Raw genomic sequence first — 18549 nt, forward strand, 5'->3', positions numbered from 1 at the left:
TCGCGACAAGAGCGGCTCATGGTGTTCACTTCGCTGCCACATTACTGAAGGCCCTGATTGTGAGGAAGCAGAAACAGAAAGGGTGGCTGAAGTTGAAAAGCAACGTGAAAGCCGGAGAGACACATTCACAAGCGTACACGCACAAGTTGATCGACGCTGAAGCAGTTGTAACGACCAAAGTGGAGGCCTCGTTGAGAAGGGAGCTGCACTGCCATCAGCCATCTCCTCGTCCCCAAGCGCCCAATTCAACCCTCTCATCAGCATACATGTCGACCTTCAACACCTCTTCCCTGCCACGTATACCTACATTTCCTTGCTCTTCTCCCTCTTGGGGAGCAAGTCGTTCCAGGACAAGCCACAGACCTCCAGTTGCCGGCCCACACATGTCAGGTCGCAAGTCCACATCGTCCATTCTTATCACGGAGGACAAACTGCTGAACGACGAGTCATCGACTTCGCTGCTGGCAATGATGGACTTGTATGGTCCCTGGCCTTGTTCGAGAGTCGCTCTGAAAAGCGAGGACTGCGCTTTGTCCGCATGGTTAGAGCCCTGGGCGTCGTGTCGAGCGATGAGTGTTGCTCGGCTCATCCGTCGCGCCGTAAGAGGTGCAAGCAGCCGATTTGTGCCATTGCTGAAGATTGCCGGCGCCGACTGAATGTGTAACCGTCCGGCATGCTCTGCTGGTAACTGGAGGAGAGGTTGTGGTTTTGCAGAGAACGAGTAGTGTAGGTCCAGGCAGAACTCGGCGTACTGATTACTCTCAAAGGTTGAGCATATGACCGTGTACGTTCCCGGTCCTAACTCGGTCTCTATGATTGCGCTCCCTCTTCGATAATCACCTGAATGCGCTAGGACGTCACGGGGTCGCAGCCGGGTAATCCTTGAACCGTTGCTGAAGACCGTCAGTATCTTGACACTGATGTCAGCTGATGGACTGGCTGCAGCCATCGGGTCGCCCGCTGTCGCTGGCTGGGCAACGCGTAACACTAGCGCGACCTTCTGAGGGGCGTCCAAGGTGAGTTGATACTGCGGGTTGGAAAAATAGTTTGGCGAGTCCGAGTTTCCTCCGGCGTTCGTTCTTGTCCAGGCTGAAGGAAGCGCGTACTTTTGAGGATATTCATTTTGGGCCTCTGACAATGTGACGGGGCTCCCAGCGAGTGCCGAGATGGAGAAATTAAGCTTCCCCCGGGGTAGATCCTGAGACACCACAACTGCAGTGTAGATTGCTCCCGCACTGGCCTGGAGCCTCAAGAGCGTGTTGGGAGAGTCCACGAACGGTCCACGTATTTTGGCGCCCTCGCTCGAGAGGATTCTCTTGCCATCCCGGGTGTAGAGGTAGAGGCTAATGTAACCATTCTGGCCAACCGTTGCTTCAGAGTAGTCACCCGTGCGGAAGTGCCGATGGAGCAGCAACCAAATCTCGCCCGTCTTCGAAGCAGTAACCGCGAACTGGGGGTTATCGACGATCAGGTGGCTGACCGGAGGCGGGCTGTCCTGTGTCCACGAAAAGTGGAGGTCTTGTCTGTGTGAAAATAAACCCGGGCTCCAGTTGAGGTACATATTCTCAAAGTATTGGAAGACGCTGTTGAAATCCATCCAGAATGTGCCAGGCATCATGGCATTGTCTTCGTCTACCTCTTGTACTTCCGGTCCCCCGATCGCGTTTGGCCGCCGTCGAGCCGCGCCCTTCCAAACATCCCCATCAGCCCAAGGGTTCTTGATTAGCAGTTCCCTCGTACCGCCGTTGACAGTGATATCCAACACAGCGTAGTCATGCTCTGCCGCGAGGCCGAGTTGTCGCTGTTCGCGCCGAGGCAATTTGCCCGTTCCGATGGTCACCAACAAATTACCCTCGTTGAAATGCTTGACAACTTCGTCCCACAAGCAATCTGGCTCCACGTCGTGGTCATGCAGGAAGACTTGCTGTGGTATCCAGCCCGTGAGAACTGCTAGATCGGTGCCTGAATTGCTTCCTGGGAAGTCGTAACCACCCCGAACCTTCAAGTACGCCTTTTCCACCAAGGCTGGCCATAGTAGCCGCGGATGGCGTCGGTCAATGACATGTAGTACTCGGCTGGTTCTGGATGAAGGTAGATAGTCGTCGATCTCCACTCTTCGCCAGCAGCCATTGAAATATAGTCTGAAAATGTACTTTCCATTCGGTGAGATGATCAACTTATCCGTGGCATCGTCAGAGGGATGCATCAGTGTACGAAGAACCTGATTTGTATCAGTTGTGTAGTCCACCACAAATTGAGCGAGGCCTACCTTGGGGAAGCCACGTTCCGTTCGTGAAGTCAAGGCACAGAGACTTGCAACAACTGAACAGTCCGAAGTCATGTCCTGTACAAGGTCCATAGCCACCGGCAGGTGCATGACCGCGGCCTCCTCAGAAGCCTCCTGGTTGCCTTCATGGCTGTAGACAGATGGGAGGGCTTGATGTGGTCGCTTCCAACCATCAAATGACTCCAGCTGAGTGGCAGACAGAGGAAGAGTACATGAATCGGTGAAAAGCGCTTCACCCTCACGGTGGACGAATTCATCAGTGGCTGGTGGACCAGTCCATGGCTTGAACTTGCACCCGTTCAGTTTGCCGCCCTCCAGAAGGATGATGTTCTCCCTCGTGGTCAGCTTCCGTGTCGAGACGGGTTCTTGGAGATTCTGCTTGCGCGGTGTTTGGGTCACGGCAGGGCGCGCATCTTGACCTTGCTTAAGGCGCTCAGCCTGTACAAGAAGCCCATTGACTTTAGCGTCAAGTCTCTTCTTGTCTTTGGGATTGTCAGCAAGACGGAGAGCCTGGAAGTACAGCTCCGCGCTCTTGATCGTGGCTTCCAACGCAGCCTTGTCGTTGGCCTGGGAAAGCACCGCTTTCTCGGCTGTTGATGCCTGCGCTTCGAGCTTAGAAAGTCTGCTATCCATCCTGCGTGGGCTAGGATCAGGTTATGACGGCGATCCGCCCACCATGCCACCATGGGAAAATGTCGGAGACGGGCCGGGATTCGGTAAGGAGAGTCAGGCAGTCAATCCAATCCCTGTCGACATGGGGTGGCGGGTTGCCACAACCTCGGCTCACATCGACAGTGAGAGAGAGCTGCTCATGACCGAGCCACTCACAGCCAGTCCAAAGGATTTCCCACGGCATTCTAATGCGAGATCTGACCAGGATCTGTCGGGCAGATGAGGAACTGCCCATAATGCATATCTACCACTGACCGTATCCAGACAATAGTTACGCCATTACTCCTCCTTCCTGTACTCGTTGACGACACCTGATAGACCTCAGCTTCTTCTCCGCTTACCGTCCTCCGGCAACGTCTAATACTTTGTACTGGTATTTCTACCTACATCAGAGCTGTGGTTGAAATAGAAAAGATCTTGCAAGAGTAGACGGGAGAGCTTCAGGGCTTCCCGCAGGAAAGGCCATGACAAAACCCGGGGAACTGGCGCCATGGGAGAGCGCAGTTGCAGGCGCCACTGGTGCCGTTCTTGCGAATGCAATTGTCTACCCGCTCGATATGTATGTCTTCCACCTCCAGATAGATGTGGTGATGGGCTGCACACTGACCAAACTGCAGCGTCAAGACCCGATTACAGGTCCAGATCAAGAAGAAGGGCCAAGTACACCAGCACACCCCCGAGCACCACCACTACGAGTCGACGTTCGATGCGATCAAGAAGATTGTCGAACATGATGGCATCAGTGGCCTGTATTCGGGTATCAACGGTGCGCTGATCGGCGTCGCTTCCACGAACTTTGCCTACTTCTATTGGTACTCGGTCGTGCGGTCGCTATATACCAAGTACAGTCAAGCACATCCCAGTACAGCTGCAGAGCTGTCACTCGGCGCAGTTGCGGGTGCGGTTGCTCAAATATTTACCATACCCGTTGCCGTGATCACCACACGGCAACAGACACAGCCAAGAGGGCACAAAAAGGGTCTGTTCGCCACAGGCAAGGAGGTCATTGAGAGTGAAGACGGCTGGACCGGACTGTGGAGAGGACTGAAGGCTTCTCTCGTGCTGTGTGTCAACCCGGCAATCACATATGGCGCTTACCAGCGCCTGAAGGACATCATGTTCCCGGGAAAGACCAGACTGCGTCCCTGGGAAGCATTCCGTAAGCAGAAGCCACATACGCAATTCGTATTAGTGACTGACATGCTTGTACAGTTCTGGGAGCCATCTCCAAATCTATCGCGACGATATGCACACAACCATTGATTGTCGCCAAAGTCGGCTTACAATCCCGTCCTCCCCCAGCCCGGGAGGGTAAGCCCTTCAAGACCTTCGGCGAGGTCATGGAGTATATCGTCGAGCACGAAGGCCCTCTTGCCTTGTTCAAGGGCATCGGGCCTCAGCTCATGAAAGGTTTGCTCGTACAGGGTCTCCTCATGATGACCAAGGAGAGAGTAGAGCTTTTGTTCATTCTCATTTTCGCCTACCTCCGTACCGTGCGAGCCAAGAGGCTCAGAGAGGCGGCGCAGAAGCTGAAGGAAAATGCGACGCCGCTGGCGGAAGGACTGAAGAGCCGAGCTATGCCTGTCGCCGAGAGTGTGGTTGAGAAGGCCAAGGCCAGTGTCCCTGCGACCTTGAAGTAGGGGCGGCAATTGATAGCCCGAAATCAGCTTCCGCTCGAGCTGGTTCATCAGCTGTCACCTTTCGGAGGGTGGGTGGAATAATCTCGGGAGGAAAAAGGGTTGGAAAGAGCAAGACGAGCATGCTACGGCGGCGCAAGGTGTTCGGGTTGACTCAATGCACAACTGGGTCCTTTTGCACGACTTCTCCTCAGTACAGCTTTCGCCTGTATTGTACGGGCACTTCAGCTTCGACTTCAAGGATTTTTAGAGGCAACATAGGACGCACGGAGATGAGAGGCTAGTTTGAAATGTCCAATGTCGAGATATTGAACAAATACATGGCGTCGTCAGAAATGTTCACTGCTGCGCTGCTCATTACACTTTAGCTACTATGCAAGATGTCCTTAGCACTTTAACTGAATTGCCAGCATGCCCTCAGCACTTCGACTGTAGTGCAAGTACGGGTATAGCACTTCGGTTAATGTGCAACAAGCCATGAGCACTTTAACCAAAGCATACATGTGTTCGTAGCACTTCAATCGATGTGGATGAAGTCTTCAGCACTTCGACCAAGGCGTACACGTACCGTCGCACTTCAAGTAATGTGTATCAACTGCTCATCACTTTAACCAAAGCGTACATGTATCCGTAGCAGTTTGTTCAATTTGCAAGCATTCATGTTCGTGGCGATTCGACCAAAGTGCAACCTAGTCCCCTTGCCGCCCAATGTCTAATAAAGATGCGGAGGTCTCAATGTTCTCAATAGCCTTACATACCAACAAACCAAACACTAATTGACCCCGGGGATCGGATCCATGGGGCCCGTATCATCTATACATCACTGCCTCCACTCCAAAAGTCTTGTGTACACTCCTGTAGCTGGCTAACGATTGCGCTTCTTCGCCCTCCCCGTCTGACTTTGTCGCCATTCTGCCGCGGCTGCTGCCGACGCAGGTGAGATCTTTCTGAACAGCGCGATGAAGCCACCTCCAAAAGTGCGTTCGCCCACGAGAGGCCGGCAGATCATGACTGGCGTTTGACCTCCAAACGTGGGTAGAGGTAGAGGTGGAGGTGTGGGTAGGTTCTGGACTTCTCCTTCGGAAGCTGGCTCGCTTGGTGTTCCGGGTTCACTGGCATCGGTCCTTTCATGGTCTCTCGGTTCGCTTTCGGGGGGGTCCACCGCAATTGGTTCTGTCTCGCTGACTTCCCTTTCCTCTTCCCCATTGGTCAGCGTGGCAGAGCCATCTGTTTCCTCTCCAGCATTGACCACGGAGGCAGAGCCGATCTTTTCCTCTCCACCATTGACGACAGAGGCAGAGCCCTTTCTAGGCTTTACGATCCTTACGTCCCACTTTCTGCCGCTGCTGATGCCCTCTCCAAGTTCGAGCACCTTGCCCATCTCCAGGCCAAGCCCCTCCTCAGCAATGACACGCACACAGTCGCCGATCTGCGTTATGCTAGGGACAAACACAAGTAGTCTCCCGTTATCTTTCATCGCGGGGGCGACGTGTCTTAATTGCTCATGTACGCCCGGCATGTCCAGGCACACGTAGTCGAGATACTCCGCCTGGCCAGTGTCGCCGTGAGAGTGGTGGACAAGCCAGTCTTGGAGAGAGGAAGTGTAGAAATCGACATGGGGCCAGTATATACCTCTTCGAAAACCGCGCACGATCTTCTCAGCGTGGCTGCTGTACGAGGGGACCGCTTCGATGGTGTGGATTACTGCCCGGCGGGAAGATTTCCATTGCGACCAGGTTTGTGTGAGTGCGGATGTGGCTGTGGGCGTCTCGGCGGATTCAGGTTCCGCAGGGGCCGACGGCGTGACGGCCGTGGGATCGCTGTATTGACGGGACTTGGGCAGTTCGGCGGTAGGAGGAGGTGGGTTCGCAGCGGCGATTGCGCGAGCGAGGTGCAGCGTGAGACTGCCGTGGCCGGTACCTGCTTCTAGAATATCTATGCGCGGGAGACTCCCGTTTGTTGCGTGCTCCTCGGCAAATGGCCGGGGATGGATATCAAGCAAGGAAACAATGGTAGAGGCATAGCTCGCGTACACAGGCGTCACGAGCCTTGGTGTAAGTGTGACATAGTCCTCCAGTGAGGGAAGTTCGACTCTATGCAGGCTGCCTTTGGAGGAGCGGATATATGCCGACGTGACCGGCTTGCCTATAATGTCGTTGAGTTGGAGCTGGCCTTTCCCGAGATCGAATCTGGCGTTCCTTGCCAATGGGAAGGTGAGTTTCGATCCATCGATCAGCACTCGATCGCCCTCGGCGAAGCGCGTCACGTCGCGAGCAGCAGCGACGTTGTGAAAGAGCTTGGTGGCAGGAGTGCCACTACGGTGCCGAGGCCTGGAGAACTCAAGAAGTCTTGTCAAGGGACGCAATGGTCCGGACATGCCACGGGCTGCAGTATGGCTGTAAAATCGTAGAGCGTGCGTCGCGCCTGCGATGGAATTTCTGGAACAGGTAATTCAGTTTTCCCCAGATCTGACTAGGCTGTGTTCGGCAATTCGCGGTCGATCAATTTCGCTAGACAGTATTACGGAGGCTGCCATGCATTTATGCATCCATGCCATGCCTACGCACATGTGCCAACCAGCCATCTCCCGCCAGCCCGGCAGTCACCCATCATTTGTCTTGCTTGATGCCTTCTGGAAGAAATCGGTACTGACGCTTCACAAACCTCCTCCACCTCTTCATCTGTAGCGACGGGGCTCAGATTGGGCCGGGGCCTGTCCCCATGCCAGCATGACCAGAAGAATTGTATGGCCGCCGTTGTGTATCATCCTCTCCCGGCTATATGGCTAATGCTCCTTAGGTCCGCACCGGAATACAATTGAGCGTGTTCAGCGTCTTCCTTTTCATCATCATCGTCTTCCTCGATAACCGGTACCGCGTCCTCCCCAATGCCATCCACAGCCATCTGCCCGCCCATCACCCAGGCTTCGTGGTCACAGACCTTACCGTCGTGACCTGCTCCTCTCTAAACCCCTTCAGCAAATGCACCGTCGACGGGCCCGACTGGCACCGCATAAACAAAGACCTCTACTTGGGCAAAGGCTACGTCTCCTCCGCCTACCTGGTCGTCAAGCGCAAGCCAGAAGACGACCTGTCGGCCCACGAAGAAGTCGTCACGGACTTGAGAATTGGGCGACTGCAACCGTCCTCTGTCGACCCGACTGCCAAGGATGAGCGCTGGGAATCTCGGCCGGCGGGCATCTGGGTCAAATTGTCGACCAAGCGCCACGCAGCCGACATGGTCACAGGCGTGGACGTGCTCTTCGGCGCCGACGCCGTCGACCCGCGCTCGAACTGGCAAGTCCAGGACCTATCCCTGTTCCTCGACGCAGACCGCGACAGCGCGGAGCCACGGCTCACCGTGCGGCGAGGCCCCGCACTGAAAGTCGAGAAACCCGTGCCCCGAATCCGCAAGGACGGCAAGTTCAAAATCATGCAAGCCGCAGATCTACATCTCGCCACTGGACTGGGAAAATGCCGCCATGCTCTACCTGAAGGCCAGCCATGCGAGGCCGACCCGCGCACCCTAGATTTCATTGCCCGCATGATCGAAGAGGAGAAGCCAGATTTCGTCGTCCTCACGGGCGATCAAGTGAACGGGGACACCGCACCGGACGCCCAAACCGCCATCTTCAAATACAGCGAGATGTTTGCCCGGCATCGAATCCCCTACGCCGGGATCTTCGGCAACCACGACGACGAAGGCAATCTTAACCGTGCGGAGAGCATGGCCGTCATGGACGGCCTCCCGTTCTCCATGTCAACCGCCGGGCCCGAGGACGTTGAGGGCGTTGGAAACTATTACGTCGAGATCCTCGGGCGGGGCAGCACCTCACACTCAGCACTGACGCTCTACCTGCTCGACACGCACAGTTACTCGCCGGACGAGAACCACTACCACGGCTACGACTGGCTCAAGCCCTCACAGATCGACTGGTTCAGGACGACCGCGCAGTCCCTCCGCCGCAAACACAAGGAATACACCCACATCCACATGGACCTGGCTTTCATCCACATTCCTCTCCCCGAATACCGGAACCCAGACGGCCTCAGCCACGTGGGCAACTGGACCGAGCCGCCCACCGCGCCGGCGTACAATTCGAACTTCAAGGACGCGCTGCTCGACGAGAACGTCCTGCTCGTGAGCTGTGGCCACGATCACGTCAATGACTACTGTCTCCCTTCGCTGGGTCGGGACAAGAAACCGGCGCTGTGGATGTGCTACGGCGGGGGTGCTGGCTTTGGAGGCTACGGCGGCTACTACGGCTATCATCGACGGGTCCGCTTCTTCGAGATGGATATGAATGAGGCGAGGATCACGACGTGGAAGAGGCTGGAGTGGGCCGAGACCGAGGCCGCGCTAAAACAGAGGGTTGATGAGCAGATTGTGGTGGACGGTGGTAGGGTTGTCACGGGGATGTAGTGGATCACCGATGACCAGGCACGGAAACGAGAATGAGAATGAGAACAGAAACGTCAACATTGACGACGGGGTTAACTCCAATGCCACCGCTAACACGGTTATCGACGAGACCGATTCGAAAGGCATACCCGTCGCAGGCAGGATGACTGCCGGCATCGCGGACGAGCACGCACAGGAGGGCATTCTGGTGCCCGTAGTCAGAGCCTGTGCAGTGCTATGTTGGTGGCCATGACCACCTTCACAGCTCGATCTTGCGCGGATGGTGAGAAGCTGAGGGCCCCAATTCATAGGGTCGTGGATGAGTTTGAAGTCGAACTGACCAGACGACTGCTTGATTGTTACAGTACTCGCCACATCCCAATGATGCGGCACGGGGACAGACACGCCACGGGAGAGAAGGGTATAGCATATGGACATGACAGGGGAGCCGACGTCGCACTGGATCCGACGATACAATTCGGGCTGCTTCCCGCGTGCGAAACTTGGAGCGGTGCGGCGATCTGGAACCTCGACCACATTGTGATCGAGGCACGGGAAAAGCCCGACTTCATGGTGCTCGGACACTACCACAGTAGTTGGAGCAAGGGCGAAAGAGTGAGAGGAAGTGGGAGTTACCGCGCTACAAAAGGTACGAACTATAGAGTACAAACAACAGCAGTGAAAGATCCTGCAGGACATGACCGAAAATGAAAAGGAAAGAGGTCAAGGCAAACGAAAAGACAGCGCTCCTTGCCTGACTGAGTGAAATCTTATCAACAAGAGCGGGAAAAAACAAAAGATTCGGCCCACACCTCTGTGTGTATATTCTTACCTCTAGTCGTTCGAGTCCCCTAGGTCACAAAGGTGCAGTAAACCTTTTCACTTTTGAACCATCATCCACAATATCCTGCGGTGTTGGGATCGAAGAGTGAGTGAAACCCTTTTCTGCCCAGTCGGGGAGGAATAGTAGTGGTTTCCTCGCAATTTGTCGCAACAATCCCATCCTTTCAAAAGTGCCCATTAACTGTTAAATCCGAACACGTGGCGTGGCTAGCCAAGAGGCGGATGACTTTGTCCGGGGTTGTTGGGACAGGATTTGCGCGTTGAAATATCCATCCCTGCTTCAAAAAAATGAAGACGGAGGAATAATTTGGTTTGATTTGGGTCAGGCGGACGCTAAAGTGAAGAGTGTAATTAAGGCAGGAAGTTCGAACGAGGCTGGTCAATGTTGTGGCAACGCGAGGCTGAGGGTGAGAATGTTACGGATGGGCATGGACATTGTCACTGCTCTGTACTCCGTACGTATCAATTATCTTCCTCCCTTTTTGCTCTCTGTCACCACCACTTCTCGCAGAGGACTCTCTTCTCCTCCATCCCTCGCTGGTTCCGGAACCATGCGACGAACTCGTCCGTCATGGCTGGCAAGCCGCATACGTAGACGACAGCGGTGTCTCTGCGGCTTTCTGGGCCGAGAGCTTCCTCGAGATCATGCTCCTGGATGCGTCTATATTGCGTTGGTTGGACTCCAGGTCCAGGATTAATCTCGTTGTGCCGTGATCTGTCCGTAGTCACTTCGCGTGTAACTCCCGTGGTGAACTGCGTGTACCGGAAGTTCACCTCCTCGTGGGCTTTCCAGTGATTCGCAATGTCGGCGAGTCTGGTCGCGAACAGAATGTCCTCCTCTTGGTTGGTCTCTGCATTCTTTTCCCGTCGCGCGCTGTACAGGACGTTTACTTCTCTCGCCATCCCGCCCAGTCGGTTGGCCCCGGCTTCGTGCATGGCTGAGATCATGCTCATGATTGGGTTGATGCCGACTCCTCCGGCCACGAAGACCACTCTGTCAATTCTTTCGCATGCTTCGCGCTTGAGGGTTGGCGGTGGATAGACAAAGTTGCCTCCCACCCTGAAACTCACGGTCGAGTCGAGGAGGTCTGACACGGGCCGCCATAGGTATGCCGCCGGAGGGTTTGATGGCGAGTCTTGAATTGCCAATTCAATGTGCGGATCTTCCTGACTTTGGATAGACGCTTGGGGAGGAGAGGTGATGGTGAAACCCCCGACGACGTCAATATTCGGGATATACAGGTCTACATATTGACCTGGGAGATGGCGGAGAGGCGGCTACTAGATATCTCATGGGTAAGTGGAAATAGACCTATGAATTGACAGCAGCACAGTTATTTCCATGACAAGAGATTGGATAAGTGTAACCGTGGGCGTAAATGCTTCGCCTCGTTGGGCCTCACTCGTGGCTCGTCTGCACTTCAAAAGGCGCTTTTGGCTTGAGATTTGGAAGGTTGTGGGTGCTGCTTCTGCAAAGGCCACACGCATTCCTCTGTGACGTCGCGGTATCAAGCATGGCACAACGAGGAAGAGAGGCACTTACCCCATCCTTCGGTAAGCTCAGCCTCAATAACCGTATCTTCGAGTTGACCTGTTCAACCTTACTCAGTCGTGCCGACCATACACCTTGCTGGCGAGGCTCTTCAGCAGTCCTGATGATATGTGGTATTGAATCTTTGACAGTAGCCATTTTTCTTGCGTATAGACAGAGGGGAGAAAGAGAGCTCAGAGGATAGTGGGACGGTGGTCTGAGAACTGGTCTGGTGCTAGCACGGATTGTGCGATAGATGGTTCGATTGCTCAGATTCATTTCATGATCAACACGGGGCTTATTCTAGAAGGAGACATCTTCCACATCAGTCCGGAGATGCGTTGTTCTGGGAGTTATATTCCTGCAGCGATATCTGAAGGCCAGCGATGGGAAGCTGGTGATTTGAAGGAAGTGGATGACGCTTTCAACTGGCCCCACTTGCCTGCGACGAGCGGCGGGCAGAGGCAAGCATCAGATCTAACCTACGACTGACTATTTCGAAACGCGAGGGAGAAAGATAACAGCTCACCTTCGTCGATTCTATGCAGGTTGGATGACTTTTCATATCTACTTGCAGCTACAAGGCAGGCTCGAGGTGGCAAGATGACGCGGCAGGGAAGGAAGCAACACGCCTGCGCAGCTGCCGTGCATTGAGAGTACGAACTCTCAATTATCGCTACCACGACCTGCACCATCTTGCCCAAATCCATTGATCCTGCCGCCCGCACGTCTTTCATCCCTCACGGGCATCGTCATAGGTGGAAACAGCCCTTGATATCATGTGAGATTCATGCTCTTCATCGGCTCTGAGTAGCCTCGCAGACAGACCACCGTGGAGACATCCAATGCTTGGATGTCGATGAGATTGGGTGGAGGCGGCGGCATGAAGATATCGCCGCCCGTCACGATATGGCATAGCGAGACAGGGACACCTGCTGTGTATCGGTCGGAGCTGAGCGATCGAGCTGCGTGTCAGCTTGATATATACCTCGAAACCAGAATCATGGCAGTCGGAGGCAGAAGCTTTCAGGCGTATCGGGAGAGCTTCGCAAGCAAGAATTAAGAACAGAAGAATAGAAACAAGCATAGTTTGAGTTCCAGTGGGTGGTGGACATGGGCACTTGCTCGGGGATGCCGGGGTCTATATCAGTAGAGATAGCTACCATGTTCATCATCTCGAGAGCAGCCATTGCAGAGAAAGAATAACTTCCTATTGACAATGAAGTTGCGTCTCCTGTCCCATTGAAACGTGATGGCTCACAAGAGGTATATCGAGATCGTAGAATCTGCCTCAACAGGATCGAGGGCAAATTTTTTCACATGACAATGACAAGCATCAACGATGTTCATCAGATGAACATGTAGGCTTCAGCAGGAGTTGGTGTGCTCGATCATGTTTCGAGATGTCCCTTTGATGAAATTCTTTCCACATCAATGCCTTCGATAATATGTTGTGACCAGCGCAGGTGAAGCTGTAAGCATGTGAGGGGCTGGGCGTGCTGAGATGGGTGCACCCGAAGGGAAAAGGAAAGGTGTCGAACCATTGCAGCCAATCGTCTCGAGAAGACGGCGCACAACAGGTTCGAGGAGGACGGCCTGTGAAGTGATGAAGACATCTCACGTGTCCCCGTCATCTTGTTGATGAGCTGTGGAATAATATGTCGATGATAGAGAGCGTGGTGGAAGGGATGCAGTTGCATCAACCTTGGGTCAATCAGGGCTTGCCGAGATGGGCCCTTTTAGTGGGCGGCGACACAGCTGGGACTTTCTCTCAACCTCACCACTCCTGCCCACTCATCCCTCCGACGGCCACCAACCTGATAATGCACGCATACCTGCCCACACTCCTTTTCCGGACGACGAGGACGAACGTGTCGACGGAAGAGGCCGTTTTATAGACAGATATAGGACATTCCTTCAAGACCAACGTGGATGGTGGAGCATATCAAATGCGGAGGATGCACAATAGGTATCGAACGCCCAGAACAGTCTGCCCATCATGTTGTGTTCAACCACACTGACACTGCTCAGACCCTCAATCGCAAGACCATTTTCGATTATTACATTTACTTCCTGAACCATCTTACCGCATCTCGCATCTGCCGGTGGCCAATATCAAGTATTCGTTCATCAAACAGATGTCTACATTGCGGCCACAATAGCATTATCAAATACCACAGAAATCATGTCAACCACAATACTGGACGTCGAGATGACGGACGTGTCGAGGGCTGATCTTCCAAGGTATGCTGGCAGACGCTATGCCGCTTGCAACCCGTTGTGGTCAAATGGTGGGTTTTGATACTGATGAGTTTAGTCATGATCATGTCAGGGACACCCAGTCAGACGACGAGTCGGTCATCAAAATGGAAGACGAATCCGGCGACGACGCTTCTCCGGGCGGGTCGGCTTCTGTCCTTCGAAGTCTGCAGCTCGAGAGCGATGCCCGTGATTCTCCTAACAGTTCCATGACCTCGGTTTCGGTCGCCTCGTCCCTCCCAGAACAGAAGGTGAAGGCTACACCGAAAGCCGAGCACAAGCATGAGAGCCAGAACAACGTAAGCCCGTACATGTATATGAAGGCATCTACAACGGCTCGAGCCAAATCGTCCATTCCTCCGAGGCTTCCCTCTTCCGAATATGCCAGCCAATGTGTGGCTGCAGCCGAGGCCTCGAGGCTAGATCCCTTTGCCTTGCATGAAGATGAGCACAAATTGTTACAAGACAAGCTGTGTTACTCTCATGTCACGGTGTACCTCAATATTCGCAATGGCATTCTTAGACTGTGGACGCGCAACCCAAGCGTGAGTGTGAGCCTCGATGAAGCCATCGGCTGTGCAAGAGACGAACGCTGGACCCGTCTCGCATGTTTCGCCTACGAATGGCTTGTGAGAAGAGGTTACATCAATTTTGGTTGCGTCGAGTCCCCTTTCATAAGCCGAAGTATTGGTCGTGGGCGGAAGAAAGAGGCCTCTCGAGAGACGATCGTGGTCATCGGAGGTGGTATGGCTGGCCTCAGCACCGCAAGGCAGCTCACCAACCTCTTCAAACACTACCCAGATCGTGCTCCCCCACGAGTCATCGTGCTTGAAGGCCGTGAGAGAATAGGTGGGCGAATTTATTCACACCCTCTTACCAGCATGCGATCAACCAAGCTATCACCTGATCAGAGACCCACTGCAGAGATGGGCGCTCATATCATCGTCGGATTCGAACGCGGAAATCCTCTCGACGCCATTGTCCGTGGGCAACTTGCCCTCGACTACCACCTCCTGCGAGACCTCTCCACTCTCTACGATATCGATGGCACACCCGTCAATGGAGTCAACGATGCAATGATAGAAAGGCTGTACAATGACGTTCTCGATCGAACGGGTCATTACCGGCTCAAGCATCATGTTAAGAGAACTGCACATGGGGACAAAGAGTTAATTGAAGCAGGACGTGATCCGCCCGAAGAGGAGTCGATCACGATAAAACAGTTCGAAGAGGCTACTGCACTCGGCACAATCGATCAACTGCTGTCAAGCAGGAAGTCAAAGAGAAGAGGTGCAGGCCATCGAGCTGCAAAAGGTGATAAATCCAATGAAGAAGTCGACACGAGTATGGAGACCAAGACTCAGCTTCCTGCCGCGCAGGCAGCCAAAGAGTTTGGCTTCTTACTAAGAAAGACAACACAGATGCACGAGACGTTGGAGCTGGATGACCTTGCCTCCCAGCTCAACCAGTCTCTCGGTTCAGTCATGAATGCCGGCATTGACCAGTACCAGAAATTTCTCGACCTCAAACCCTATGCCCTGCGCCTTATCAACTGGCATTTTGCGAATCTCGAATACGCAAATGCAGCCAACGTGGACAAGTTGAGCTTAAGAGGTTGGGATCAGGACATCGGCAACGAGTTCGAAGGAGAGCACGCCCAAGTTGTCGGTGGCTACCAACAGGTCCCGCGCGCCATTTGGCGTCACCCAGAACCTCTCGATGTCCGGTTGCGCAAGCCGGTCAAGAGCATTAGCTACAGTGCGGCCGGCTCCCAAGGCAAGGCAACTGTCACTTGCGAGGACGGGCAATCGATCGAAGCAGATAAGATTGTCTTTGCGGCGCCCCTTGGGGTTCTCAAGGAACAGACGATCCAGTTCGACCCACCTTTGCCCCAGTGGAAGCGAGACGCCATCAGAAGAATGGGCTTTGGCTTACTCAACAAGGTTGTTCTTGTCTTCGAGAGACCATTTTGGGACGTTGATAGAGACATGTTCGGTCTCCTCCGCGCCCCACGCGACAACACCGGCTTCAGTCAGAGCGACTACAAAAAGGGTCGAGGTCAGTTCTATCTCTTCTGGAACTGTATCGACACAAGCGGGCTACCCGTCCTCATTGCTCTCATGGCAGGTGAGGCCGCGCACGAAGCCGAGAAGGTCAGCGACGAAATTCTAATAGGCGAGTGTCTGACCCAGCTGCGAAATGTATTCGGCGCGCCAAACGTGCCATTGCCCGTGGAGTCAATCGTCACCCGCTGGGGTTCTGATCGGTTTGCACGAGGCACGTACTCATACGTCGCGGCGGAAGCAAGACCTGGCGATTATGACCTCATTGCCGCTCCCATCCAGAATCTGTTCTTCGCAGGTGAAGCCACGATTGCGTCTCATCCAGCAACAGTGCACGGCGCCTACCTGTCAGGTCTCCGTGCAGCAAATGAGGTATTTGAATCGATGGTCGGCCCGATCACGATGCCATCCACACTGGTTCCTGCCCCGACTGCGAGAAAGTCATCTGCTCCAGTCGAAGTCAAGCAGATGGAAACGCACATGGTCCAAGGCGGGAAGAGAAAAGGCGATGAACTCCTGCCTGCCGGTACGTTCACGAGACCTATCAAAGAGAAGGACAATACACTACATGAAGCCTGGGATGCGGCTATGTGGGTCCGTATCTACGATGACCTCGGTCCGCCACCAGTGAAACCAGTAAAGTCAAACGTGAACTCTTTCCTGCTCTTCTCGGGTGAGCACTGGGATGAGGTCAAGGCTCGATTGGCAGAGGAGCGATCACGGACAGGCAAAAAGACCAAACAGTCCGAACGAGATCAGGTCCGCGTGGAGCTGGGCAAAATGTGGGCTGCTTTGTCTGAGGAAGGGAAGAAACCCTATACAGATCGGACGAGCAAGAACCGTGAAGAGAACGAGGCGGCTTTGAAAGAGTGGTCTGTCAAAGCTGCGGAATGGGACAGGCGGACTTGGGAGGTCAAGGACGTCTGGATCAAAGAAGGCAATAGCTTCGAAGAGTTTTGCAAGCGCAAAAGGGAAGACGAGGATGCCATGGATGTCGAGGCAGCCAAGCGTGCGAGGGTTTAGATGTCTACCAATTGGTTATGATTATCTTAGAGCTCATGGTGCTCCGCGCGGATCTGGTGACTCTGTTATTGGTAGCGGAACATTGCTTGTAGATGTATGATCTACTCCGGGGCAGTCATCAGACGGCCTGTCGGGTACGTATGATGAGTGTGGTGAATTGTTGAAGCACTCTTCACTACCGTGTACTGGCAATATGAACGCACGTATGATGGTTGCGGTGAACTCTTCGAGAACTTTCTCCTACCGACAAGATCCAAGTTTTGGGTTGCAGAATAGATTAGTAGACTGCGCAGGGCCGCGTATCAAGAGTGCTGATCCGATATCGGCTGTACCCCAGAGTCGATCGAAGCGGGGGAACGGGTGACTCAGATGGACCGACTTTCGTATTCGCATAGCATTACGGAGTAGACCTGTAGCATTGCAAAAGAGAGATTACCGATTTGTCGTCTCGTCAAAGTCGCGGCACCGACAGCGTGTATGGGCGTACACAGTGAATCAGAGTGACAAGGCCTGAGTACATCCTGATCCTTGATCGGGGTCTCCCAGCACGTCGTCCCTCAAACCGAATACAGAGTACTGTACTAGTCGATCAAGGTGTCGGTCGACTGATACCCTCAAGTAGGGAAGGAGAAGGGAACCAGAGAGACCATCGAATATCCATTCATCGATTTACCCATCCAGTCAATATAACTGCTACGCTCCGCAGAGTCACGTCGCAATGGGCCAATTCTACGAAACCTTCCCGCCCTCCCTGGTGCAATGGCTCCTCGAGCAAAAAGTCTTCTACATCGCCTCAGCCCCCCTATCGGGCGCCGGCCACGTCAACGTCTCTCCGAAGGGCGTGTCCGACAAAGGCGGACCCTTTTTCGGCGTGATCAAGGAATCAAAGTCGAAGTCGAAATCACAATCGCAAGCACAAGCACAAGGCCGCACGCGCAACCCTGACGAGGAGTCCCGCCGCACCGCTCCCGCAGACGACAAAGACATTCTCATTCGCCAGTTCTGGTACATGGATCTCACGGGCAGTGGGATCGAGACGACGAGCCACTTGCACGAGCCGGGCAACGGGCGGATCACGGTCATGTTTAACGCGTTCAACGGCCCGCCGCGGATTTTGCGGATCTTTGGGAAAGGTGCGTAATGCTGCGGAGCGTAGCGTAGCAGCTTTAAGCATTCCGTGCCAGGATTTATTCGCACACGGAGCATCCTATCCCATCTTGTTGTCCCGTTGTCCTGGATCGTGGCGCCCGCCCGCCCGCCCGCCCGCACACATCCCATACTGATTGTCATATCACGCACATGCGCATCCCGTACTGACTGTATACTGTGGGCCAGGAACACCCCTCGAATACGGCACGCCCGCGTTCGACGAGATCGTGCGGTCCCAAGGCGTGACGATCATCCCGGGCACGAGGAGCATTGTGTTAGTCGACATCCACCAAGTCGGCACGTCCTGCGGGTTCAGCATGCCGTGTTATGACTTTGTCAGCTTTCGGCCGACGTTGAATGATTTCTTCGAGAAGCGGCTCAAGAGCGAGAGGGAGGGGAAGCGCGAGGACGGGATTGAGAGGTTAGTGAGTTCTGTCTGTCTGCACTTTCCGTCTGTTACGTAGTGCGCTGTTCTGGCCCGCTCTGTTCTGCTTTCCCTCGCGCTGTCCTTTGCCGATATGGACTGCCGTTCTTCCGGCTTCTCTCACACCGCGATGCGTGATCATAAAGACGCTATGGCGATGGCTATGCTGGTGCGCACGATCCTTTGAGACCGATATGCCCTTACCTTTATCCATTTTCATGTTGATGTTGATGTTGATGTTGATGTTGATGTTGATGTTG

General features: G+C 54.1%; 7 protein-coding genes across 7 annotated transcripts in view; 4 read left to right on the plus strand and 3 right to left on the minus strand.

The window, feature by feature from the left end:
* Positions 1-214: 214 nt before the first annotated feature.
* On the minus strand, positions 215-2920 carry A1O7_06925 (uncharacterized protein; the record flags this gene model as incomplete). Its single annotated transcript, XM_007760925.1, has 2 exons — positions 215-2221; positions 2270-2920. The coding sequence occupies 2 exons, from the start codon at positions 2918-2920 to the stop codon at positions 215-217; spliced, it is 2658 nt and encodes an 885-aa protein (XP_007759115.1).
* Positions 2921-3423: 503 nt separating this feature from the next.
* Positions 3424-4599, plus strand: A1O7_06926 (uncharacterized protein; the record flags this gene model as incomplete). Its single annotated transcript, XM_007760926.1, has 3 exons — positions 3424-3518; positions 3577-4118; positions 4172-4599. The coding sequence occupies 3 exons, from the start codon at positions 3424-3426 to the stop codon at positions 4597-4599; spliced, it is 1065 nt and encodes a 354-aa protein (XP_007759116.1).
* An 862-nt stretch (positions 4600-5461) lies between these two features.
* A1O7_06927 (uncharacterized protein) lies at positions 5462-6973 on the minus strand (the record flags this gene model as incomplete). Its single annotated transcript, XM_007760927.1, has 1 exon — positions 5462-6973. The coding sequence occupies one exon, from the start codon at positions 6971-6973 to the stop codon at positions 5462-5464; it is 1512 nt and encodes a 503-aa protein (XP_007759117.1).
* Positions 6974-7325: 352 nt separating this feature from the next.
* A1O7_06928 (uncharacterized protein) lies at positions 7326-9018 on the plus strand (the record flags this gene model as incomplete). Its single annotated transcript, XM_007760928.1, has 2 exons — positions 7326-7340; positions 7396-9018. 2 exons carry the CDS (start codon positions 7326-7328, stop codon positions 9016-9018), a joined length of 1638 nt encoding a protein of 545 aa, XP_007759118.1.
* Positions 9019-10332: 1314 nt separating this feature from the next.
* Positions 10333-11530, minus strand: A1O7_06929 (uncharacterized protein; the record flags this gene model as incomplete). The annotated part of the gene is made up of 2 exons (XM_007760929.1): positions 10333-11118; positions 11384-11530. 2 exons carry the CDS (start codon positions 11528-11530, stop codon positions 10333-10335), a joined length of 933 nt encoding a protein of 310 aa, XP_007759119.1.
* A 2207-nt stretch (positions 11531-13737) lies between these two features.
* On the plus strand, positions 13738-16716 carry A1O7_06930 (lysine-specific histone demethylase 1; the record flags this gene model as incomplete). The annotated part of the gene is made up of 1 exon (XM_007760930.1): positions 13738-16716. The coding sequence occupies one exon, from the start codon at positions 13738-13740 to the stop codon at positions 16714-16716; it is 2979 nt and encodes a 992-aa protein (XP_007759120.1).
* A 718-nt stretch (positions 16717-17434) lies between these two features.
* A1O7_06931 (uncharacterized protein) overlaps positions 17435-18549 on the plus strand; it is a gene marked incomplete at both ends in the record, with an annotated part of 1512 nt that continues 397 nt past the window's right edge. Inside the window, 2 exons of the mRNA XM_007760931.1 lie at positions 17435-17849; positions 18052-18286. Coding sequence (XP_007759121.1) covers positions 17435-17849; positions 18052-18286 — 650 coding nt within the window. The remainder of the gene's footprint in view (positions 17850-18051; positions 18287-18549) is intronic.

This window comes from Cladophialophora yegresii, assembly GCF_000585515.1.
Source record: "Cladophialophora yegresii CBS 114405 chromosome Unknown aczIN-supercont1.5, whole genome shotgun sequence".
Classification (NCBI taxonomy): domain Eukaryota; kingdom Fungi; phylum Ascomycota; class Eurotiomycetes; order Chaetothyriales; family Herpotrichiellaceae; genus Cladophialophora; species Cladophialophora yegresii.